This window comes from Larus michahellis, chromosome 17 (assembly GCF_964199755.1).
Source record: "Larus michahellis chromosome 17, bLarMic1.1, whole genome shotgun sequence".
Lineage (NCBI taxonomy): Eukaryota > Metazoa > Chordata > Aves > Charadriiformes > Laridae > Larus > Larus michahellis.
The window spans coordinates 4,084,590-4,110,244 of record NC_133912.1 but is presented as its reverse complement, the minus strand read 5'-3'; the positions used below and the strand labels follow the sequence as shown (position 1 = coordinate 4,110,244).

Sequence of the window (25,655 nt, the reverse complement as noted above, 5' to 3'; positions counted from 1 at the left end):
AACTTCTGTCTAGAACAAGAAAATTTAGATGTATGTACACATCCAGCCTGATTGCTGCAAAGCAGATCACAGATAACCTCCTGCAGGTACAAAACCTCCCATGTTATTTTAGTACTGACGATAGGGAAATAGAAGGAAATACATCTTGCTTGCTCATTTTTAAGCTACGTGGGTCCTCCGCCAGCACAGCTTCTAAGCAGTGACATAGCTTAAAGAAAGACCACGCATTTATAAAGATAACAAAGGACAAACTCCTTGAGTGTGTTTGGCAGGCTACACAGTATGGCACTAAAGGAAAATGTCTTAATACTGTAAAAAGAACCAACAACCCAGACCCAGGCCAGGCAATATAAACCATATCAGACAAACTCATGGACAGCATTTGACAGCCAGGGCTGGCTCTTTTTAATTGGAGAGACAAAAAACCCAAGTTTTAAAATACAGCCATTGAAAAGACGACGAATTAAGAAACATGTAAACACAGCAGAGGCTTAATTACAGGTTGCACTGCTTGGTTTAGTACTTGCACACTCCCCCCTGCCTGACTCGGCCTGGGAGGGAGGGAATGACCCAAGTACTGAACAGAACCACCCAGCTCAGAGGGGCACGACTGCTCGAGTAGTGTCTGCCCCTTCCCGTGCTAATGAAATGCTTTTCTAAAGTACCTTGTCCTGGAGTGACCTTATGCTTCAACTTCTCTCTAAGGATGCTTGGAACATCTGCTCCACCCTGGACAAACAGAGGGGGCCTAGTGGGTAACAGGCTGAATGGTCCATTTAGATTAAATAAAAATGGGGATGGTTTCTGAATTCTGGTTCCACAAGTAGGGATACAGGAGAGAAGGGCACAAAGCAGAAAAAAAGAAAACAAACCAATCCAATGTATAGGCTCATGCACCTTTTCCAAGTAATCCCTCCAGAAGTGATGAACAGATGTTTAATAGAAATCTCCTTACAGCGCATTGTCTTGTCAGACAATTATCTTATATCCAGTACTGATGCTGTTCGGCCAGTAAACAAAACACTCCTGGAATGCAGAGATATCTTCATCCATGGGGTTTCTTTAGTACCACATGGCCTACAGTCAAGAGGAATGGGCAAGGGAAAAAATGCTAGGTGGGATGGGAGTTGAGGGAAAGCTAGAGGGTGGTTAGGGTGCTGCTGTGCTCAGCATAGCCACAGAAAGATAGTCTGCTATCCCCGGAGGCTCCCAATGGGAGACAAAATCTTTTGTCTCTAAAAGATTGTGTATTGCCACAGCACAGGTGGTTCCCCCGACACAGAGGGGAGTAGAGTGAGTGTCAAAAGTAACATCCAGATTCCTTTGCCATGTGAGCCTCTTGCCCTGGCATAACAAGGTAGTTGTCTAAAGTAAGGTTTTGCTTCAGTCTTAGGAAGACACGGCTCCAGCCCATGGCACAGACTTCTCATGTAAAGAAAAGCAAGCCACGTCTTCACTATTACAGAGCAGAAACATGGTGTGACACGAGCATTCAGCAGAGATGAGATCATTAGTGTCCTCTACAACAGAGCGAGACTGTCCAGCTCTACTAAAAACCACAACCTTACACGTGGTGAGTAAAAGATAACTTACTTTGGCAAGCAGAAACACACATTTATCACTGAAATACAGTAGCTGTCTTATTACATAAAAAGCTCCCCTTCCCACCCAGGCCCCACTCCCTCCACCAGCACTGTTCCACTAACAAAGCAGAAGATACTTCCATTTCCCAGCTGCAAGACGACTGTGCTACATTCAGCTGTAGGACAGAGACAGGAGATTCATTCCAGAGTTAAAAGGAAGCTGGACAAAACCCTAGCGAGCCACACTCACAGGGAAATCCAGACAAATTCCACTTGATAGAGCTCATATCCCAGCATTTAGTGCAGGCTTGTCTCTCCATCTGCTAGGAGGTCTAATCACCTGCTTCCGTGAAGGGCAGCTAAACAGGATGGATATTCTCCAGACTCAGTCAATCGACTCTACAAAGCCACATCTAATTTTTAATGGAGGAGTGTGACTCCCTTCTGGGAACGTTCTCATGACTCTACTTAGCTGAAGACTAAAAGAAGCTTATTTTAGAAAAGAAAAAAAACACATTCAGGTTCTCAGTTCATGGTACACCCTCACACCTCACTGGTGACTTCAGCTCAGGCCTCAGGAATGTCTCTGGAATCAGAACGCTCTACCATCCTTCCAGTTGCTGCTTGGCTTCATCTAGCAGCACACGCAGGCCATGAGCTTCTTAAAACAATTGCATCCACTTACTGTCCTTACTAATCCTCATCCCGCAGGCGTTAGGGAGCAAACAAAACAATACGCATGTGTTTCTATACTGCTGTCTGTCCCTACTACAAAGCCTGCCCTGTCACAAGGACACAGACATGAGCAGGGCAGCGTGTGCAGCGTAAGCCCGCTCCCAGGAGAGCCCCCCATTTATTTCTCACGTTCCAAAACTATTCTCCAAACCTCTGGAGCCTGGTCTGCCCCTGTTCCACAGCAGCAACTGGGACCTGTATGAGCGCAGCAACCAGAGAGACTGAATCTCAGGGGCACTCAGGCAGCTGCCGAGACAAGACTAGGAAGGCACTGCTCTTGGCCAGGAGCCTTCCTGCCCCCTCTTCTTGCCCACCCAGCAGCACTGGGACCTTCACCGCTCTGCCCAACCTGTGCCACCTCCTACTGCCTTCTCCTGCCTCACTCCCTCCTACCAGCCGCAGCTCCCCCTTGACGCAACACGGCAGTCAGGAGCTCCATGGCAAGGACACGACAGTGTGCCTGCTGCCCGTGCTCCGCGCGGCTGTGTGGCAGTCCCTGGGCTGAGTCAACTACGTGATATAACTGTTTGTGACAAGGAATCCAACGCCAGCAAGAAGAGGAAAGGGAGGCAGCGAGGGGATAACACTAAGCGATTTCAAGTAGGCCGCACCTCAGTCTCTGACTCCCTCTACCTTCCAGCTAATCACTGTGTCATTTTCCCTCGCAAAGATTTCCGAAAGGCAAGAAAAATATCCACCCTACGCAGCCCCAAAGCAACCTCCACACCGCTGGGACGAAGCAGCAGATTTGGCCTTCACTTGCTCTCTCCTTCCCCACAGCCACACTGAAAGGTTCTTGGGGCAAAGAGGAGATCAGGCAGCTCCGCAGCCTCCGGACAACACGCCTCAAAGCAGCCGACCCCAGAGGAATGTAGTTGATTGGGAAGCACTGAGGTACCTTCAACTCCGCACCACCAGTGCTCCAGCTTGCCTTGCCCTCCCATCCCCTTCCCACCCTACGAGTCCTTTGAAAAGGAATTAAGTCAAAAACGGATATTTATTTTCATGAAGTCTCTGAAGTGTTTTTTTTCTTCCTCCTTGCTGCTGTCCCCACTGGCTCCACAGCAGCCTTCCTCTGCGTGGCCTCTCACTGCCGGCCGTTGTTCTCTGCAGGCTGGCTGGGGGTCTTGGCCTCGGTGTGTGAGGATGTCCCCTCAAACCTCTGGGAGGCGATGGCTGCTTGGTGGGACATGCTCTTCCTCACTATGTCTCCTTTCCGCCAAAGCACCACCTCCTGTAGTAACACAGCCAGCAGGGCTTGTCAGGGCTTGTGAGACCTTCTCCTGGCCCCACCCAGACCCAAAGGCTGAACCAAGCTACCAGGCGAGCAGCTTGCACCCAGCGAGAACTCAGCCCATGCTGGCATGTTCCAGCCGCAGCCACGCACATGAGGCCACTTGCAGTGGCAAGCAGCGGCCTCACAATGCGGCCTTCCTGAAAATTTGGGTAGAGCGCTCCTCCCCAGGATCTGAGCGCGCAGAGGCAACTCACTGGAGGTCTAGAGCAGCTCTGTCCTATTGCCATTGGCTACCACATTGGAATTCATAAGGTGAAGCACAGAAGCTCCACCGCAGGGCAAAGAAGTGGAAAAGTCGTCCCAGGTGGGCACCTTCTACATACATGCCCACCACCACACACATCTGACCTGTGTGGACCGCTCCTTCTAGACCCGCTTTGCACATCCTAATTTGTCTAGTCCTTATAGATATTCAGTCAAGAACATGATTGTCTCCTACAGGAATCCCAAATTCCCAGAAGGTCCTTATGACATAGTATCCCAAGCGACAGTCTACAGGTCCAAGAAGAACTAACAAACAGCTCTGTTTCTCACCTGCTGTTTAAAGTAGCGTCTCTCTTCCTCATCGATCAGCACCAGATTGAGGTAATAACGCACCGAGAACTTCTTATTGATGTCTCTCATCGTTGGAGTCAGCTCGTAGCCAGCCAGAAAGAGTCGGATGGGAATGGACTCCCCTACAAAGTGCACAGAACCATCAGTAGACAGAACTCACAGATATAAGCTAGGAGAGCATCCATAAAACAAAATCTCACTAGGCCACAAACTTTGTCACATTTCCATGAGTGGAGTTAGATGTTCTAAAAGATCCAACTCCCTTCAAAATGATCATGCGTGGTCCACAGCCAGATCCTGTCCTTGCTGACAGCTATTCCATCTCCACTTTAACAGCATAGGACTCATTTGTGACCTGCATCAAGACAGCACTGCAGGAAAAAACGAGTAAGGTGACATTTTCTCTGGCAGGTGACTCTGCTGGGCAATGGAACTGGAAAACAAGTGGCACAGGAGATTGGCACAGAGCTAGAACACCACATCTTTCTGCTCCAAGTTGCAGCAATGCCAGCTGGTGGCCTACGCCAACAGTGAATTTACATCTATTCCTAGTTCTGCCACTGCTTCATCAAAAGAATTAAGTCATTGCAACTCATTATGCCTCAGTTCCCCCTTATCATACCAGAGAAGGAAGGGGATCATATTTAATCACCTATGTAAACTGCTGTGAGTCTGCCAGTGAAACAGGATGCATACTACTACTGAGCACACAGACTCAAGTGAAGACACTGCAGGACTCGTATTCCCACCCGAAAAAACTTCAGAAGAGGAATTCTGAAGGGTTCGTCTGCCTTCTCACCTCTCACAGGTGCCCCATCCATGATCTCGTATTTAGCTATTGTGTCATTCTCATGATATACGTTGGGTCCGGTCCCTGTTGTTTCTCTCTTGATGATGTCTATCTCCATGTGTTTGATCTTGATTCGCACCAGCAGGAAGTAGATCTTTCCGACAATCACATCTTTTAAATGATACCTAGCACATGGAGGAAGAAAGCACCACAGTCAAACACTGTGCAGCAGACCAGGACGCAGACTGAAGAGCAGGAACTTGCTTGTCAGGCACTTTGCTCTTACCCACAGCCCCAGCTGTAAATTTCAGAGGGCATATCAACCACCTCCACTAGCCTGCTGTAAACAGCACTTCATCTTTCATCCCCCGGTCTTTTGGAAATTTACAAGAACACTTAGCATGATCAGATAAATTAAAAACAGAATTTCAGGCTAAGTATCTGTAAGAAACCCCTGTGACAACAAAGACTCCAAAACCAATTTAAGTCAATTAAAACTAACCCAAATGTTACACTTCAGGGAGATTTGCTAGCATCAGCTGGGAAAGATGCATTAAAAGTAGTTTAAAAGAGTTGTTTCCAGCCTCTGTGCCCGAATTAAGGTCCCACTTCAGCTGCATTGTCTGGCAAAGAGCAGACGTTATACTTTGAAGACACTTGCAAATACTGATCTTGTCAAGGATACAGGGAATGCAAAGTTACTGCAACAGCCTCACACTGTGCTCCCAGCTCAGTACGCCGCAGCCATTGCTTCCCACTCCTTCGTCCAGAGAACACATCTATGAGCAAAGAGAGGAACCTAAAGATCCTCCACCAGGATCTGAACAGTCTGCCAGCCTCGCTGGAGCGCATGAACAAAGAATCCCTTTGAGGATCACATGCAAGACGCATGCCTCAGGCTTCCAAACCAAGCTGTCCCCTGTAGCAGATGGTTCCTCACAGCCACTGGCTGCTCTTGAGACACTTACTTGGACTTGTTATACTCGAATTCAATGTGCAGGCAATCCTCAATCCCCACCTCCATCTTAATAGAGGAGTTGAGCTCTGGGTAGGTGCTCAGAGTGTGCACAACTATGTCCATCTCCTTCACCACATCGTTCAGTCTGCGGCTGACGGTCGCTCGGAGGAAATACCTGCAAGGAGAGTCCCCCTCCTATTAGGGTTGTACAGGCAGCAACAGAGACAAAGCAGGGAGGGACATGGGGCGGAGTGGATTGCACTGGGCTACCCGAGCAGTCTTACCGGTACCCTGGCTTCTGGAGCAGCCAATACCACCCCATGTTGGAAAAGAAAGAAGGGAATTTTCAAATGCAAGAGCAGATTCTTCTAAGACTTCTTTAAGCTTGCATGCATTTGTGAGCCTGAGTTACCTAAGCACCATTTTAGGGATCTGAGTAACAGCTTGCTCATGTTAAAACTACTGCCCTTTTGCAAGAGATTAGATCACACCAGTCTCCACGGGCACACCTCTTTCTGCAGATCTCAGAATTTTCCAACCGCCCCTTCGAAGCCAGTGACTGGATTTCAAGTCAACTGGAGTGCCTAGATGTGAAATACAGTTTGCAACATACAAAGAAGATACAAGCCAGGCATGTGCTTGCACACAGAGCACAATTAAAGTTGACAAGACTGATTACAAGGCAGCAAAAACTGGAGACAAACAATTTATTTTGCTTTTTGAATTACCAAATAAATTAGAAAGTATTTCGTTGATTCAGAGGGGCTGATTTCTCTTGTCATTTGAATGGGACAAAACAAGTTCCATGAAGCCTAATGCACGCTCATAAAAGCAAAGCCCTGAAAGACAGCCTTTTACAACTCAGCCCAGCAAAATTCATTTGAGTTACGTTATCAGCTTGCAAGGATGTCTGAGAGGGGATGCTGCACTCCAGTATCATCATGGTAACTATCAGTACTTGCACGCTGCACAGAACCCAGAAGTGGGGTCAGCAAGGGGAGGAGACTCACCGCAACTTCACATTCTGCCCCGTGTAGGACTCGTAAGGTTTTTCCACATGTGTGAATTCGAAGTCAAATGTCTGTGATTGAGTGAATTCACCAGGACGGGCCAGGTCTTTCACCAGAGACACAAACTCGTGGTGGTTTCCTCGGTCATAGTAGAGTTCTAGGAAGACAGAAGTCCAGGTTAAGCAGTGATGCTTAATCCCACATGACACAGTGAGGAAAGGCAGAAGATTTCACAGCTACGAGCAGCTCTCTTATCCACATCACTGCTTCCTTCACCACTGTTCAGAGAACCTAACAGGGGAGGTCCTGCACTGCTTCACTGCTCTCCACCAGAGCCAGGTGCCGGCCAGAACTTTCCTCCCTGAAACAGAAAGGAACAGCCTCAACTGCTACAACGAATCAGGAACTTGGCTTGCCTCAGAGTGACATGGGTCACCTATTATCAATATTAATTGTGTTCAGACTGTTTGAGAAGAGGAGCCAGGAGCTCACGCAATCTCTTCCAGTACTTTTCTACACAATATTCCAGGCCAAAGGCACTGCCGCTCTAAAAAGAGGAAAAAAAACACCACTGCTTCTCTAGAACAGCAAAGAGCAACAGAGCAAAAACGAAGGGCTAGGAGGCTTCCAACCGTTCCTGATTCTCCTTTGCCAACAGAGTTTGAGTGGTCTTGATTCGCACCAGGGAATAAGTAACAGTGGAGATGCTCACCGATTCTGCATAAATCCAGTGTTTGCTGCCTGACTACCAAGTGCGTGGGGAGGCAGCTGAGTCAACTGCTCCACCAGCCCCTGGATAACACATGAATGGCCATGGAACCACTGACAAGGGAAGAGCGTTCACCTTTGGAAGCACTGCTCAAACCAGCTCAAGTAACCACCATGGTCACATTGCTTCAGTTTTCCCCACAACCTTCTTGCGTCAGCAGGAAACGACTACAGGTTTCCTCATTTAATGAAATCGATCCTCTCTACACTTCCACAAAGTTTTCTCCCTTAAGACAAAGCAAAAGAAACTTAAAACTCTGCAATTTGCATTAACAGCTCTGTATTACACACAACCATCAATGCAATCTGCCCTTCCCAGCCCTGCGTGTGAGCTGTGTGACTACAAGACACCCACACAGTCCTTCTAAAAGGTAAAGCCTTTGCCAATCTGATACCTTTAGACAAGGAAACCAAAAACCTAAGTCATCAGGCAATCATACACACACAAGTTCACTGTCAGCACTAAACTGTGCAGAGGAGGCTTCTGAGAGGTTTTATTAGAGTTCTGCAGCGAGCCTCAGTTCTCCGCTCCTTGAGATGCACGATGAGATTTCAGCTTTTAAGTAATGGCTGTTTCTTACACCCCTTTGCTCACCTTATCTCTGTAATGGAAATATTGGCACTAGAACACCCCTCGCTTACGCAGAACAGCGAGTGCCATCAAGCCCTTCAGGCTGGGCAGGCAGGTGACATAAATAAACCAACTCTCTCTGCACTGAATACATGTCCACTGAGAGGAAAGTGCTTGTTGATGTGACAGGGAGAAGCCACGTGCCATATATCATCTTCCCACACGATGCAGAAGGCAACGACTGAATTTAAAGCAAGGGGAGGCAAATGTCAGTGTACTAAGTTCTCTGCTACCTCGCAAAGGGCTCTGCAGCCTTAAGAGTAGGAAGGATTGACATTTCCCAAACTTTAGAAGACATTAGCATGTCAAACAGGTATAAGCTGTAATTTCAGCTTTTCAGAGCTTTAACGTTTCCAGATGGAAAAAAACCAAACCCTGCCAACATTTTGGTGGCACGCTCAGGACACAATAACTGCAGGCGAACTGCAGTCTTAAATGGGCTCTGTGCTCACCGGAGACCACGCAGGACACCGTGTTCACAGTCGGGCCTCTGGTACCCGGTCTGGAACAGCCATCTTCCCTGTGACACATCACTCCGTTACGTCCCAGTCTCCCTACTCGTTAAATTGTCTCATATAGATACTGACCTCAGGGCAGCCAGAAGTTGGAATATAAGGCAAGCTGTTTTCAGATGGAAGGCATTAATGAAGTGCCATCAGTGGTACAAACTTCAGCGCTTTATCAAAGTGGCCTGATGGACAAAACCAAAGGACTAACGTGCAGCCACAGCAGCTCCTGACGCACCCTGCTTGGGCCATAATGTGAATTCGGAGCAGTTATTCTAAATGTGTGTGACTCGAAAGTCTTCCAAAACAGGGATTCAGAAGCAGGTGAGGCAGCAGAGAGGAGACAGAGTGGAGCAGGAAGCGAAGTTCATGCTTAATTTCCACTGACGATAATAATCAAATATCAGGAGGTCATAAGCTCGCTCCCGATGAATGGGCTCGCTTACACTCCATCATTTACAGGCTCTCCCTGCCTGTCCTCCTCTTTCTTTCCAAAAAAGCTGTGTTCCGCACAAGCAAGGCCAGCAAAAAACATTAAACAGCAGCATCAGGGCTGGGTGGGAAAACCTCTAGTTCGCTTTCCTAGACCACACAATTTGCAATGCAAAGGTTGCAGGCCCACAGCTCCCGCGGTGATTTTGAGGCTTAAACACAAGTACGGAAGGCCACAGACGTGAGGAATGGCACACGCCACGCACAGTCCCATCACCGGGAACATCTTGAACTTGTTTTGGCTCATGGGTCTCAGGCACGTCCATGAAACACAGACGTCTCCACTCGGATTGAAGAGTGGGTGTGGCAGCTACCTTTCCTCTAAGAAAGCAGGAAATATTAAACCTAAATTGGTTACACGCGCATGTAACCACGAGTTTTGAACAACTTGAAGTCACCCAACTAACCGTGCAGGGATGCGTGGTCACCCACGCAAAGAATAAGAAAATAAAAGATGGGATTGGCTGAGCTGAGCCCAGAAAGCTGATCTACCTGGGTGAAACATGCCGTGGGGTCGGGGCTGGGGAGGTGCCGCTGGTGATGTGAGACATTCGGGCAAAACCTACCCAATTCACCATCCTCGGCAGAGCCACTGCTTCCCTACCCGAATCAATAGGCACGGGAGAAATGCAGACAGCCAGCTCCTAGAGCTGCGAATAAAGACAGCCTGGAGAATTCCACCCGAGAGCTGGCATCGATAGGATGTCCGGGCTCTGACCTGCATCTGCAGGACAGAAACCGAATTCCACCCTGCCTCCAGGCACGAGAGCCGAAACCAGTGACCGAGCAGGAGCGAGAAAATAGGACGGGAGAACAATGACCTGGAAAGGGACCGGGGTGCCCTCCCTTCCGCCGGGGCTTGAGCCCAGGCCACAGACAGGGATGCCCGGCTGGAACGGCGTCTGGAATCATTCCGGGTGGCCGTGGGAGTTCTCTCCGCAGCCGCCGTAACCTACTTCGCGCCGGCGAGGATTTCCCTGCCATGGGGCGCCAGCACTTGCCCCCGGCCTGTGCGCAAACGCGACATGGGAGGCGAGACGGACCTGCGACGCGACCGAGAGGGGAGGCCGCCGGCTCCCGGCGGGGGACGAGCTCTCACCGATCTGCCCGATGAACTCCACCTTGATGCCCTGGTGCTCCAGCCGCTTGTTGGGGTACTTGAGGGTGAGGACCACCCTGCCGGAGACGGTCTCCCCGTCGTAGAAGAGGAAGTATTTCTCCTTCTTGCCTTCCTCCGTCTTGTGCTCCACCCGCCGCCGGCTCTCGGCGTCGCTCAGCACCAGCTCCAGCTCCGCGCTCTGCCCGAACCCGAAGAAGCTCATGGCACCGGCGGAGCGCGGCCTGCCGGCCTGCCCGCAGCCACCACGGACAGAGCTCCCGGCGCCGGGGCGGGGGACCCCGCAATGCGGCAGGGATAACCGGGGAGGGGGCGGCGGCGGGGCCTCCCCGCCCGCCGCTGGAGGGAGCCCGGGGCGGCCGGACCGCCTCGCCGGGCCTCGTCCCGGGGCCGGGCCGCGCCACCGCGCATGCGCCGCCCGCCCGGAGCCGCAGCCGGCAGCCGGGAGCCGGGGCGGCGGCAGCAGCGCCTTCCCCCGCCCGCCCCGCCCGGTTCCGGGGGGCGGCCCGCGCAGGCGCGCTGGGGCCGGCGGGAGAGCGCGATTGGCCCGTTCGAAGGGACTTGGCGGCGGCGGCGGGAGATGGCGGCGGCCGAGCTGTCCCGGGCCCTGGAGGGGTGGCGGCTGCGGGACGTCGGCGGAGGTGCGGGGACGGTGAGGGGCACCCGTGGGTGCACCCCCGGGGCGGGGGGGAGGCAGCGGCGGGACCCCCTCTCCGAAACTGACACCCCCCGGCCTCGGCGACCCGATGTTTCCGCTCTAATCGCTTTACCCCGTATTTGTTTTCAAGTGTTATTTAGGCTGGAATGCGGGTGTTGAAGGGACTAGGTGATCTGAAGGGTCCCTTCCGACCTAGGCGATTCTGTGATTCTGGCTCATATCCTTGTTTTTTTCTCACAGTCTGGGTGAACGCAGTCTGGGATCTGGATTTCACAGAGGTGGAACCTCTGGATGCCAGGATAGCCGAGGAGATCACCGAGGAGGGACTCGATGCCTTCACTTGGCTCTACCAGGCCCTGGCACCCTTCGCTGGGGAGGACCATGAGAATAGGGAGGTAAGGCTGCACTGGGCCACCTTCTGCTTAACAAAGATGCAAAGAAAAATCATAGAATCCTTTGGGTTGGAAGGGACCTTAAAGATCATCCAGTACCACCCCCTGCCCTGGGCAGGGACACCTCCCACCAGCCCAGGTTGCTCCAAGCCCCGTCCAACCTGGCCTTGAACCCCTCCAGGGATGGGGTAGCCACAGCTTCTCTGGGCAACCTGTTAAAGCGCCTCACCACCAACATTGCAAAACATTTCTTCCTGATATCTAGTCTAAATCTCCCCTCTTTTAGCTTAAAACCGTTACCCCTTGTCCTATCACAACAGGCCCCACTAAAAAGTCTGTCCCCTCTTTCTTATAAGTCCCCTTTAAGTACTGAAAGGCTGCCATATGTTCTCCCCGGAGCCTTCTCTTCTCCAGGCTGGACACCCTCAACTCTCTCAGCCTGCCCTCGCGGCAGAGGGGCTTCAGCCCTTGCAGCATCTCTGTGGCCTCTTCTGGACCCACTCCAACAGGTCCATGTATGCCCCATGGATGGGGCTTTGAGCAACCTGGTCTGGTGGGAGGTGTCCCTGCCCAGGGCAGGGGGGTTGGAACTAGATGATCCTTAAGGTCCCTTCCAACCCAAACCATTCTACGATTCTAATATTATACACTATAAAATAATTATTAAAAACATATTTTTATATGTGTTATATACATAGGGGTTTGGTTTCAGTGGGAACTGTTAAAATGTTAATAGCAGCTACTTGCAGAGAGCTATGTTATTACTGGGTTTCTCACTATTACTTGTGTATTTCGCCTCAGAATATCTGGACCTTGTTTGCTGAAAACAACTTCTCTCATAACGCTCTCGTGGCTGTGTTGCACCACTTTGTCCAAGTGGGCCAGCATAAAAGCGCTAATGCACAGCAGAGGATTTATGCTCTTCACGCGGCTGGGTTGTACTTCTTACTGCTGGAAATCCCAGGTGAGCGAAGGGATGCGCCTCTTCATTGTTGGATAAAACATCATTCAGGCAAAATCAGCTTTTTCTCATAAGAATTCCAGGTGGAACAAGTGATGGCTTTTGAACTGTTCGCTTGATCTCCGTGAAATCCCTGGAGATGAAACTCAGCCACAGTGTTGAGTGCCGAACAGCTGTTACGGTCTGATGGCAGCTTGGTCTCCTGTCATAAAGTGGCTTGAAGGCTCAGTCCGGGTCTGCATTGCCATGCGTCTTAGCAGCTCTGTGACAAGGTCGACAGAGGAGTCTGAACGGTACACAGAGCTGAAATCACACGTATCCCTCTGCTTTGACAATAATACACAGCGAAGGCAGAAGCTTATTCCTGTTCCTGCTCTGTAACTAGAGAGGATTTCACTGTGCAGTGCTTTTGGACAGGTTCATTTGTGAAAATAACAGTATTTGTTTAAAATAACCAGCAGTTGGAGTTGATTCACGGCAGCATCCTACAGTGTTCAAGGCCAATACGTCCTCTAAAGTTTTGCTGATCTTTGTTATGCAGCACATTACCAGCTAGAAGGGGTCGATCAGCTGGTGGTGCTACTGGAGAATGTCATCGTGGATGACATGTCATCCTGATGCACTTTGGCTTTGTTCAAACAATTCCTTTTTCTTCTGAACTCTCTTAGGCTCCCAGGCTTTGTCCTAGCCATCTATTTGGCTGTCAAAGCAAATGGAGACTTGGCCAGGTGATTTGTTGCTCTCTGTATTTTGTCTGGAAGATGGTTGATGTTGTTTTTTCTGGGCAGGCAGCGTAGCTAACCAGCTGTTCCATCAAGTGCTGTTTGATAAATGTCTTCACACCCTGAGAAAAAGTTGGCCTCAACAACCAGATCTGATGAGGAAAAGAAAGAAGATGCACGCTCAAAGCTCCAAGACCAGTGCACGAAGAAACAGAAAGAAAGGAAAACCATGCAGGAACAGCAATGTAAGATGTTTGTGTAATCTCTTCAGATATAAACCTCTATTATTAATAAGCAAGTTATTGGCAAGCTGTTTCACTTCTGGGTCACTGTGATACTTTTCCTCTTTTTTGCTGTTTTTTAATTCTTAACCTTTTATTCAGCAGGTCAGCTCTGCTCTTGATCCTCTGCCTATTATTAGGAATTTCAGAGATCTGATGATTCAACATTAGCCATTTTCCTAGCTGCTGACTAATAGAAAAAATACAGCTTATTTGTCTGTGGCATATTGTTAGAAAGCTCAGTAGCAGAGGGAGAAATTAATTTATATCAGCTTCTTCAAGAAGCATTCAAGCTCGCAAATGACATTTACGTTTCCTTGCCAACTTACTGATGGGAAGTTAAGGGCTAAATGCTTTGGTTAGCTGTACTCAGCTGCTCGTTCTAACATTTATATGGTTTTTTTTTTAACGCAACAGAAATCCAGAGAGAAGATGGGTGCTGCAGGGTCATGACAAGCAAGCGAAGAAGGGTGTAGGCACAGTGGGAATTACTTGACATGACTCTCCCAAGTGTCAGAATTCAGATAATTGTTTTCAGTTATGATGGACTTTCTCTTCCTAATGAGAACAGGCTGTGTCGGGGCCTTCTTTTTTTTGTATACAACTTTCATCTTTTTTTGTGTTTTTTTTCCCCCACTGTTAAGTGTGTTAACTAATCTGAAAGAAAAGATATAGAATTTTGGATGTGAAATCACGTAGGACCTAACCTGAGAACTCAGTGAAGCGCTAAAATGTGCAAAAGAGATCAGCCAGTGCTGTGGGACAGGATGCTCTTTCTCTTTTCTGCCAATATAGATGGAAGATACATTGGAAGAGGAGGAGGAGGAGGAGGAAGAGGATTGTGAAAATGTTTACTTTTCAACGGATGATCTTCTTCAAGTTCGCAACTCAATCTTCCTTCTTTTGAAAAACTTCTTAAGACTTCTACCTAAATTCTCCCTGAAAGAAAAGCCTCAGTGTGTGCAGAACTGCCTGCAGGTAATAAGATTCAACTCAAGGAACCTTATATCCCCCCAGCACAAACTTTTGGTGGACGCAGAACACTCCATGGCCACAGGAGCGATGGCAGTCCTACCTTTCCTAAATTGGTCCCCCGATTAAGCTGTCCTCACTGTAGCCAGGGGGAAGGCACATGGTATTGAGCCTGTGGGCTTTGGGGTCTCCTTGTGTTCTGCTTCGAGGGAGATACTGTGGTTCGAAAGTTAGACTCAAGTTCTCTATGGTGTGACCCCCAGCCATCCAAGGAGACATGCACGTCTTCCCCTCACCTGAATTAGCTAAGCTTGGCTTTGTTTCCTTCCAGATCTTTGTTGAACTGACAAACTTTGAGCCAGTGGTACATGAGTTCATGTTTTCAGCAGCAATGTAAGCAAATAATTCTTAATGTTTAAACGGTACTTTGAACAAGTAAAGCACTCAATGCTTGTGTTATCCTGTTTATGCGAAAATGAAAGCAGTGATTTCTTTCCCTAAAGATAATTAGAACGTGTTCCACCTAGCTAACAGTAAACAACATCTAGTGGATATTGGATGTTTTCCAGTCAATGAGCAGATTTAGTTGTAATAGTTGTAGTAAATGTTTCTCCGATGAGATATGAAGATGTCTCTCTGCCTTTTTTGCTTAGGGATGTTAACAAAGCCAAGTACGTTCCCGAGCTGGCCTATCATGGACTGCGATTACTGTGTTCCCCTCTACATGGTCCAGAAGATAAGGTAAAAGTTGAACAAAATCTTTAAAATGCTCACTGCAGTATTGAAAATGAGTAGCTGTTTCTTTCCTTCTCTGCACATCATTTTTGCTTGGACGTTTTTTACTTTTTACATTAGTTTTATTTTTTGGGCATGTGTTTGCTGGGTCAGAGGCAAGATGCTTTTTTTCCACCCCAGTCCTTATTTCCTTCGGCTTGCATGATGTTTTGTGTGCATTGAATTCTGTGCTCTAGTGACTCTTGGGGCAAATGAATCGAAAGCAGAGGCTAGCTACAGTGGCATTGGATCTCTCTATCTTAAAAAAGAGAATTCCAGGTGGCTGCGTGTGCCTGGAATTTTGTGGTTTCCTGCTAGGTGGAGCTCCAGCACTGCTTGGTAGCGTGCTGTGGCATGGTGTTGTGCAGCAGTGAAGCATGATGGGGAGGTGTTATGCGCAGATGATAGTGAGCAGGGTTGATGCTTATTCAGAGAATAGTCTGTCATCATGGAACATCCAGTTCTACCAGAAATGTGTCTGCAGCTTTACATTTTTATTCTGTTAAATTGGCAAGCACACTCTGTCATCTCCCACTTATCTGCGTGCTGCTTCTATGGATGGGCTTTTGAACTTTGGGTGTGGCTGTGCTGCTGTGTTTGCAAGTCTCTGTACGCCCATCTGAACTAGTTCTGAGCTAGAAAACAGGGTATTAGTGTCTGTCTAGTCAGGAGAGCCTGGAGCTTAGACACTAACCTGATGCATACCTGAGTGTCCGCCCAGCTTTAGCAGCCTTAGACCTGTGTGTTTCAACCTCCTTGGTTTCTCAGGGCAGCACAGGCGTTTCAGAATTGTTGACGTTTGTGCTATCACAGGAAGATGTCGTAGGTCTCCTCCTCAGACCCTCCTCATCTCCCCTGCCCCTCCTGCATGACTGCTCGGTGAGTGTCAGGATAACCAGGCATGCTGCGGTCCCACAAGTGTGGCAGGGAGGAAGCTCCAAAAATTCAAGTGCACATGGTGGTAAAAACATGCCTTTAGTTTAAGATGTCTTCCATGCAAAACCCAATGAATTTCCTCAAATTTCAAATGTCTGGCGAATTGAAGTCCACTGCTTTGGAGAGGATCTGTTGGTGTTGTCAGGAAGCCCTTCTTAGGCCTTACTGGACTTGTAAGAGAACATTGCAGCTGGGAAAGATGGTATGTGTATTAATGGGTCCTCTTTGAATTATTCCGTCACATTTTGACAGGTGATATTATTTGGATCTAAGTTTGTTTAGTTCAGAAGTAATTCATAAACCTGGTCAGAACGCTTATCCATGGGCTCCGGTTGCTACTGAAATGAACCTGAAAATAACCTTTTCTTTCCAGATTCTTCGTTGTGTCTTCCAGCAAATCCTCAATGTCATTCTTATGCTGGAAAGCGGTGCGGGTTCCAGACGCGCGGTCCTTGCAATCACATCGGCTGTGATCAGCGCCAGGAATCAGGCTATAAAATTCATCAGGTGAAGTACAGAGCTCTGGCACTACCCTTCCTGGCTGTGTCTGCGCTTTCTTCTGGCGTGCCTTTGCTTTACTGTTCAGTTGATAAAGGGATGAGACAAACTGGCACTGACTTTGAAGCTGTTTGTGCAAATGAGGTTTAATTAAAATGTCTGTAATGGGAATTTACTGAACTTGCTGGCGGAGGGGAAAGAAGGTTCTGTTTGACAGAAAAGTGGCACTGAAGGGAAGGGACCTGCCTTCTGTATTTTGCTTTGTGTCAGTTTTTCAGGTTTTGTAGTTTACTACAAAGTAGTGTAAAGAAGATAAAAGAGTAACATGGAGCTCATTTCTCCTTAGTTCTTTGCTTTCTCCTGCTTAAAGATATATTTTGCCTGTGTTCGTTATTCCCCTGTGTGGGGATCCACATTGTTGAAAAGCGTAATTTGTGCAGAGATCCCCAGACAACATAGTAACAGATAACAAAGCAAGTAGATTGAGAAGAAAGGAGCTCTTCATATTGACCTTCTACTTGTAGAAAGGTATTGGAAGAAATGTTTTCTGCCTGCAAAGCCAGGTTAATGTAGACAGTAAGTAGGTCTGTCTGACCGTATCCTGTTGCACTAGTGCTCGTGATTCCAGAACGTGCACTTTTCCTGGCTTTTGAAATGCATTCCAAAGGGAATGTCCTTGACTTGATTTTTGCTCTGTTATAAAACCAGCCTTATTCAAATCTGCTTGTTTTTCTTCTGTGCAGTTCCGTAGTAGATGAGCTGAAAGAAGTTGTTTTTCCTGTTCTTCGAATATTGCTGCAACATATCTGTACCAAGGTATGCTAAGCTTTGTTGCGTTTTAAGCTGAAGAACTCATGTGTGGAGACATTGCAGTATCTGTAATGGCTAGGAAATCCATTTTCACAATGTTTTGTAAGGAATTAAAAGATTTTAATCATTTGCAGATTTCTTGACAACCTGATTGCGTTTTGTGCTCATCTTTATTGCAGTTTTCAGGCATTTTAAAAGTAGTGTCACACTCTAGGAGAAGACTGAGGGTGAACACTTCCCTCCTCGTTCACAAATTATTGTACCCTACTTTTGACTTTTCCACAATTTGCCATTGCTTTTACACTGTTTTGGTAAAGGCAAATGAGGGTTACGTGAGCGCTTTGCCTAGCTAACTATCTGAAGACTGCCATGCAGAAATACTGCCTCTGGGTTTAATCTAAGCTCCACCTTTGCCTTGTGGAATTTGCTGTGTGATTGTGGGTGAGCGCTGAAGGAGTGACCAGGGAAGCTGTGATTGTTCTCCCAGTCCTTGCTGAATTTGACCTCATCGCCTCATTAAATAAAAAAATACTTAACCCCTGAAATGCCATTCTGGCTTCTAGAGCAGAGCATCAAAATATCATACTGTGCAATTGCCCTTGTTTTTCAGGTCCCAGATAAGGCTGATTATCGCACCTATGCTGCACAGGCCTTGGTGAATTTGCTGAATAAACTCCCTAGTATAGAGTTTGCTGACTTCATCGCTTGGCTTTATAAATACTCACGCAACACTAAAGTAAGTACATCCCCTTGATGTTCCAGGGTTCGGATATGGCAGTGTTTTGAAGATGAAGGGTTCGATATCAGTGCTGAATAGCATTGTTGTTGTTGCTGGTGTCTAAAAGCGGGTAAACTGAGTCGGCAATGCCTGTGTCTCTGCTTACATTAACAGAGCACCTTGTGTGCTTTTCCTTCCAAACAGATTGCCTACAGGGTGTTTGCTCTTGATGTAGTGTTAGCTTTGTTGGATGTGCCCGAGAGGAACTTGGACGGCTCCTTGTCCCTGGATCATCAGAAGTTTCTAAAGCATAAGTTTTTAGTACAGGTCATGGTGTTTGGCCGGTGTTCGGACAAAGCATCCGTGGTCCGTAGCAAAGCCTTGAGCAGTTTTGCCCACTGCCTCGAAATGAAAGCTGCTTCTACCCTGGAGAGTATACAGGATTTATTACAAAGCTGTAAGTATTATGGATAAATGAGATAGTAAAAATATTTCTTGACATTTCTGGGGAATGATCACCGGGAGATAGGAGAACTAGTTGTCAGGAACTTAAAAAATCTGCACGTAGCGTCCTTGTGTGTTGTGTCATAATGAGAAGTAATAGATGAGTCCTGTTACTCATGAAGCTTTATATTTGGAAGGGATTTATTCTCGTGTATCGGTTCTAAATAGATTCCTCCATGAGGTACCTTTGAAGGATATTTACAGACAACTGAAATTGCTCATTGAAAGAAAAAAAAAAGTTGCGTTTTTGCCTGACAGTTGATTAAATCTTGAGTTGCCTTTTGCTTCTGCTAAGTTGGTTTTTTCATGATTGGCATTCTGAACTCCCTCAGGTGTGGTAAAGGCCAGATGGCACAATTCAGAAGCGTGCACATAGCATCCTACGGTTAGATTACTTGCCTGAAAAAATTTGGAATGACAAAATATCCAGAATTAAAATACTTCATTTAATTTCTTTTTTTATTTCTTTTTGGCAGCTTCTGACCATACAATCTTGGAAGCAAACACAAACACTGTGAGTTTGACAGCGAGTGCAGAAGGTATAGAGTTATTCTTTTATAGTAAGTCTCAGTCTTTTCTTGGCATGCCATTTTCTAAAAATACGCGTATGTATAAAACCTAGGGCATGCGTGAGGCGCTCTGTTTAACAGTGAACCATCTTGCTGCCTGAACATATGCCTTTTTTGTACTTAAACTTTTAACTTTTCTTTCAGCTATGTCCAGACATCCGCTGAAGACCTTACCGACTTTCAAAACTATTGAGTTGGCAGATAGCAGCGATACTGCTGTGCTTGATGGTACGTCAAAATTATACTAGCCTTTTCAGATAACTTTTCAAAACCTTAATTGAAATTAGACTTTCCGAAGTGTATTCATTGGCCATTTTTCAAAGAAACTGGAGAGAGCTTTCTGTAGAGCTGTTAAAAAACGCTTAGGGGTGATGAAGGGGGTGGAAGTGCCAGCCATAAAGAAGTATTATTTCCACTCAAGTCTGAAAAATACATTTAATTTTGAAATACCAATGTTCGTTTGTGTTAATGTGGTGGCAACACTTGTTGAAAAGTAGGTAATTTGTTCTTTGCAAAAAGGATGGTAATTGATGTGGGATATAATACTTCTAACTCCATAAATTTAAGGGTAATTAAATCTCTTGCTCCAATGCACAAAGAACTAATATATTTTTGCTACATAAAACACAGCACCTTTGACTGGCGCTGTTATGTTCGGGAAGAATTCACTTCTCTGCAGCACCAGGTACTGGCTGGAGTTGAAAGCAAAGCGTGAGGTTAAATGGACTGATGCAGAGTGGCAAGCAGCTAGTTCTAATTTATTGATAGCATGAAATCAGCGTGGAAGCTGGCTTTTGTGGCCAGGATGTTCCTTCTGTGAATCTCTTCCTTTCTTTTCCTCTTCCGTGTAAAGGCTTTTCTTCCTAACCTCTAGGCCTCTGCCAGTATCTCTGCTCTCAGTTCTCGCTGTTCACCTCTCCTGAACTGCTGACAATTCAATTCTCTGCTGGTTCACGTCCTGCGCTTGTGTCTTTGTCATGCGGCTCGTGCTGCTCTTCACATGGGATCTCTCTCCCTATCTCCATGAGCCAGGCTCCAATCTTCTCCATTGAAAGCTTTCTTTTAAAACATTTCGCTGATAAATTTCGTTAATCCGCTCTCTCAGATAGAAACGTCCTCCAGGCCACTTAAGGTATTGTGTATTCCCTGTTTAGTTGCGGACTCCTTGTGGCAGAGGATGCCTGCTTTTGTGTCTGATACCCAGCAGAGCGTACACTTGGCAAAACAAATTAAGAAAAGGCTTGGATGGAAAAGGACTGTCTGGAGCTCAGGAGGATAGCTGAAATACAGGGCTCTCCGACTCAGTCAAGGTGCATTAGCAAAGCTGTCTGGCACACGCTTGTGTTTGGCTTACGCCTGCGCTAATTTTGCACTTCTATGAAGACCAAACAGCTCATATTTTAGAAGCGAAATAAATCTTAGCCAAGGATAGTCAGACCATGCTAAATGCACAAGGGCACAGATAAGAAGGGTAGGGATAATCTGCAGGGCGAAGTGTGCACTAAAGAATTACCACTGCCCAACAGTATAGAAACAATATGTTCCCTTGATAGTTCTCAGCCATTTAGAACTCGGGTTTTCTGTTTGGTTGGTGGTTTGGGTTTGGTGGTTTTTTTTTCTCCTTTCTATGTCACTGTGAGTAAAATCAATGTCACTCGGCAAAGTGTGAATATTTTAGCAGATTTGATCACTTTCACAAGAGCTGGACTATTTTAATGGCAAAACCTTGCAATGAAAATGTTCTGTGCTTTTTCTGTCAAGCTGGTATCAGGAGGAAGATGCAATCGCAGTTCGCTGCCCATTAAGAGCGCGCGGATCAAAGTCCTGTTCTTCCTTTAGTAAAAATTTATTTTCAAACTACTTTTGATTAGCTCCCTGTGACTAATCCTGTTTCTTAATGGCAGCAGAGTGGATCTCCACATGAATCGCTCTAAGTAACAGATCTCCAAATTTGGCATGTATTTGGGAATTCTTACTTAATGCTGTAAGAAATCTAACAGACAGCAATAAATAGAAACCTTCAAAGCACTGGTAAAATGCTTGAAATCAGTATTGCTTGTCAGTAGTCCCTCTGAGTGATTCCAAAGGTGAGAAGTAGTTGATTGTGGCCCTGTGTGTTCAGTTGTGGGTTTTTTTTTTCTTTTTTCCTCTGCCTTATACCTCATTCTGGGTTATTCTGGGTGGGTTTTTATTGGGCTTTGTTCATTCCTCCTCTCTGAAAGTCTCGGGCAACAAATTGTCGCTCGGTTTTGTTCAGAGCTGTGTTCCTCCTTGCCGCTGCACAGTGTTCAGGGTGTTAGTGCTGCTAAATGGCGGTGTGGCTAATTTCTTTTTATCACGGTTTCGGCTAGGAAAAGAAATCATGGCCATGCTGAGACTGAGAGCCGGAGATGAGAAAACCAATGTGAGGAAATCTGCTCTCCAGGTACGGTGTTTTTGCGGGCTTCCCTGTTCTCAGTGATTACCCAGAATGCCCTTAAAATAAATAATTAGGCCGTAGTACTGTAGTGAACTGTATGTAACTTTGCCCACCTGTAGCTTCCTGCTATTCCTGCAGAGTGCCTACAGGCCTTAAAGAGGTCTTGCTTGCTAATTTCTGATAAATAAATAATGAGAGCATGATGATGGAAAATTTTTCTAGTACTCTTGCTGGTGTTCTCTTATGCCGTCATTTGGAAAGAGAGGCTCTTTTCAAATGTCAATAGGCATTTCAATTAAGCGACTTCCTTATAAACCGAAGCATATTAACTGCTCAGTTTGTTTTGACCTTGTTAACAAAGAGATTAGGTTATATCCAGCCTCTTGTGGAGGGATGCGTTGCTTTGCTTGGTGCTCTTTTTTTTTTTTTTTTTAATGAAATCATTAGCTTTTAAAGAGATACGCTTCAGTGAAAATTTCAGTGTTTTACAAAATAGGCGTCTGCTGTTGACTGCCTTCCGCTGTTAGTCCTCTTCACCCCAACTCAGTTCTCATGCTGATTTGAGCTTCTCAAGTCAAGGCTTTACGATTGTTTTGTTTTGATGCTTTTTGATTTTTAAAAAAAAAAAAAAAATCCCCTCTTCCTTATTACCAGGTAGAAGATGTGATTCATACAAGAGACACGTTGTTTTCAAGGGGAAATTGTGACATTCACTCTATCCAAATGTTGTTATAAAATCGGAATGACTGAAAAGATGCTTTCTGTTTCATTCTGCATCTCTGGTTGTGCCCAGTACTCATAAATTGTTAATGTGATGTTTCACTCTCGGTGAGATAAATTAATCTCTAGTTGAAGTCGGCAGGGGGTAGATTGTATTTTTGATTTGCTACCCAGTGCGCATGGCCTGTATTCCCTACACGGTTATGCTGGGATTTGACTTCTAGGTTTTTATGAACATCCTGAAGCACAAAGTCATCCCTTGTACTGCAGAAGATTTGTCCACTCTTCAAGACCGCTGCCGGGACCCTGCTGTTTCTGTGCGGAAACAGGCCTTGCAGTCTATAACAGAGCTCCTTATGGTGAGAAAAAATATCATGAATTCTTACGTAGACCCGAGATGAGCAAACTACGGGTTAAAAGAAGGACGAAACAGACAAATCAGTTGTTCATTCAGTGGATATCATTTTATGACTGTGTTTTAATTTTTTTTACCACCTTTTGACTTGTAAGTCGTCACTCGTTCTTATACATACTTGTGATTTATGTAGGATGCTTCCAACTGTTGGAAACATTTATTTTCCTGGCTGTTGATTTATCAGTCGTGAAGAAAATGTTTATGTTGCTGGTCTTCTCAAGTTAAAAAAAACAAACCTGAATCACTTTACTAAGATGTAATGCGTAGATGATAGCACTGCAATATTTTTCCTTCTATTTATTCATGAAGGGTTAGTAACTTAGGCTTGAAGCATAGGGTTTATATTAAGCAAAGCTTTTTTTATGGTTAGTGTTAAATCATCTGCTGTACAGCTTTAATGTGATACTGTTATAATTATTTGTAGGGTTTCAAAACAAAGTATTGCAGTAGTTTAGCAGAAGCACCAGGCAGCTCGATCATTGATATGATCAAATGCCTCGTGGTGTGAAGGAGATACAAGTTCCCTTGTCCCCTGTGCTGCCACATGGCAGTGCTGGTTGAGCAGCGTGCTGGGGTTTGTTAAAATTTATTTGCAAAGTTAGTCGCTGAATCTGGAGGTTTCTAGGCCTTTGCTGATGTTACCCATGCATATAGGATCCTATAATGATTTTTAAATGTTTCTAATACGACGTGTGTTTCTCTCAGTCGCAGCACAGTAACGCTCTGGTGCAGAAGGCCTGGTTAAATGGAGTGGTGCCTGTTGTGATGGACACTGAAAGTTCTGTCCAAGAAAAGGCCTTGGATTGCCTTGATCAGCTCTTGTTGCAGCATATAAAACATTATAATAAATTCAGGAGTGAAGATGGAAAGCAGGCTCTAGCGTGGGATCTCCTTACCCTCTTGACTTCAGAAAGCCAGGAGCTAAAGTAAGTGCATTTTTCCCTTCGTTGTAGGCTCTGATGGCTTTTCCATAACAGCCCTTTTGTCTAACACATTGTATGTTTTTATTGCCTTTACTATGTTAGCATCCAGGGACAAATTTTTTTTTACCTTTAATCCTGTTAGAATATGCAACTTTGCCTTTACAGAAGGAAATTGCCTATTGACTGGAGTAAGATAAGAGTATGAGTTCATAGTCTCAGAACTCTCGTTCGCTGTGTGGCCACAGACCAGTAGTTATCATAGGTTACATATTGTTTAAAGGCACGTGCCGTGTGTTGTGCAAGGGCAAGAAATTAAATTTATTGGGGCTTTTTTTTAAGCTACTTGAATTCTCTGCTTGAAACAGTCAGTACAAGCACATATTACTGCTAGAGATGGAAACTGTCGTGTTGTGAGGGGCTTGTGTTGCTCTGCCAGTTCCTGGGACAGAAGAGCATGGAGAAGCTGGCAGGTGGTGAGAAGAGTGCAGTTTTCCTTTGTGTCTTTACCTGTGCTCCCTCCCGGAACGCCAGTGTTCATATACAGGAATGTTGTTCTTGATGTGTTGGTAGCAGCATGAATATTTAAGTCAAATGGAGGTGTTCTATGACACAAGTAAGAGAGGATATATAAAGAAAGAAGAACATGGCTTTTTATTAATTCTGATGTGCAATATGTTACTCGTCTTATGACAAATAGAATTATTCTGCCTTTTGCAGAATGCTGTGGGAAGAAGCAGAAGAAATGGGATGACACACAGTATGACAAGGACACAACACTGACTAAAGACAGCTGTATGTTTATTAGTCAACAGGGCATAAGAGCTTAGAAATAGAAGATGAGGTAGTGGTTGTGCTGCTTTGCCAATTGGTGAAACCGTCAGTGTTCTAATTTGGGCTATTTTAGAACCTAATTTGCAGATTCATGGCACCTTCTTCTTCATGACCTTAAAGTACCTTGCAGCTTGATAAATCTCACAACTCTTTCAACGTGAAGTAGGTAACTAGAGATAAATAGAAAAATGAGTGAGTTATGGTGCCTTAACATTACTGTATCCTGTCCCATTATGGGTGTTAAACTACAACTACTAGCAGGTCTTTGTTACAGATGGCTGAAATTATATTTTCTTGATGTGTCATGGTATTAGTTGGACCTTCTGTCTTACTGACACACAGCACTACATCCATGCTTGTATGCCAGGTCTGTAGTGTATCACAATATGAACTGAAAGACTGAAAATATTTCTAGTAAAATATGTAGCAGAAATCCTGACATATTCTGAGTAGTGGGAATGCCAAGTGATAGCAGCTTTGTTGTGTTGCCCAGTGTATCCTGGACAGGGACGTTGGATTTTACTGCCAATGTCTAAGACCAAGTGTTTTATTTACTCCTCCTTTAACTTACTTCTCTTTCTTCCGTTTAGCCGTTACTTGAACAAAGCTTTTCATATGTGGTCCAGACAGAATAAGTTCACCTCCACTTTCATCAATAATGTCATGTCTCATGTGGAAACGGAGCACGCTGCACCGGCTTGGATGTTGCTTGCGAAGGTGGCCAGTTCTTCACCCAAGCTGGATTATTCCAAAGTCATTGAATCCTGGGACAATGTCAGCAGGTATCTGTGTGCTTTGAACACTGTCCTCCATTCTGCAGGAAAGAGATGGGGGTGAAGAGGAAGAACAAAGCAAGTGAGCGCTTGCTGTCTTTCCACGGGCAGAGTGCCGTTTAGCTGCTTAGATCACAGTGCTTTATTCAGGCAATCGGTTCTGCAGCTAGGAGGCAAGAAATGGCCCGCAGATTTGTGCAGTAATGAACTCTTACCTTAAGCTTTTGAGTTTTCATTTGCTTTGACATGTCTGCCTTAATAATGCATATCCCAGATGAAAGGATTTTTCTACTGTGATTTGGTGTTGTTCCTTAGCGTTAATGTTGGTTTGTCTGCT

At 46.0% G+C, this 25,655-nt stretch overlaps 2 protein-coding genes across 3 annotated transcripts in view; one reads left to right on the top strand and one right to left on the bottom strand.

Moving 5' to 3' along the window:
* Positions 1–369: 369 nt before the first annotated feature.
* Positions 370–10,923, bottom strand: VPS26B (VPS26 retromer complex component B). Its single transcript, XM_074561356.1, has 6 exons — positions 10,425–10,923; positions 6,929–7,085; positions 5,929–6,093; positions 4,970–5,145; positions 4,150–4,292; positions 370–3,552 (listed from the first exon to the last, which is right to left on the bottom strand). The coding sequence occupies exons 1-6, from the start codon at positions 10,645–10,647 to the stop codon at positions 3,406–3,408; spliced, it is 1,011 nt and encodes a 336-aa protein (XP_074417457.1). The 5' UTR covers positions 10,648–10,923; the 3' UTR covers positions 370–3,405.
* The window catches only part of NCAPD3 (non-SMC condensin II complex subunit D3), a 28,454-nt gene continuing 13,650 nt past the window's right edge, over positions 10,852–25,655 (top strand). For both annotated transcript variants that reach the window (XM_074561352.1, XM_074561351.1), the window contains exons 1-17: positions 10,852–11,083; positions 11,341–11,495; positions 12,294–12,456; positions 13,242–13,420; positions 14,252–14,434; positions 14,760–14,821; positions 15,082–15,169; positions 16,512–16,645; positions 17,380–17,452; positions 18,057–18,182; positions 18,369–18,621; positions 19,145–19,207; positions 19,382–19,465; positions 21,589–21,662; positions 22,601–22,735; positions 23,497–23,717; positions 25,136–25,327. In XM_074561352.1, coding sequence (XP_074417453.1) covers positions 10,852–11,083; positions 11,341–11,495; positions 12,294–12,456; positions 13,242–13,420; positions 14,252–14,434; positions 14,760–14,821; positions 15,082–15,169; positions 16,512–16,645; positions 17,380–17,452; positions 18,057–18,182; positions 18,369–18,621; positions 19,145–19,207; positions 19,382–19,465; positions 21,589–21,662; positions 22,601–22,735; positions 23,497–23,717; positions 25,136–25,327 — 2,417 coding nt within the window. The remainder of the gene's footprint in view (positions 11,084–11,340; positions 11,496–12,293; positions 12,457–13,241; positions 13,421–14,251; positions 14,435–14,759; positions 14,822–15,081; positions 15,170–16,511; positions 16,646–17,379; positions 17,453–18,056; positions 18,183–18,368; positions 18,622–19,144; positions 19,208–19,381; positions 19,466–21,588; positions 21,663–22,600; positions 22,736–23,496; positions 23,718–25,135; positions 25,328–25,655) is intronic.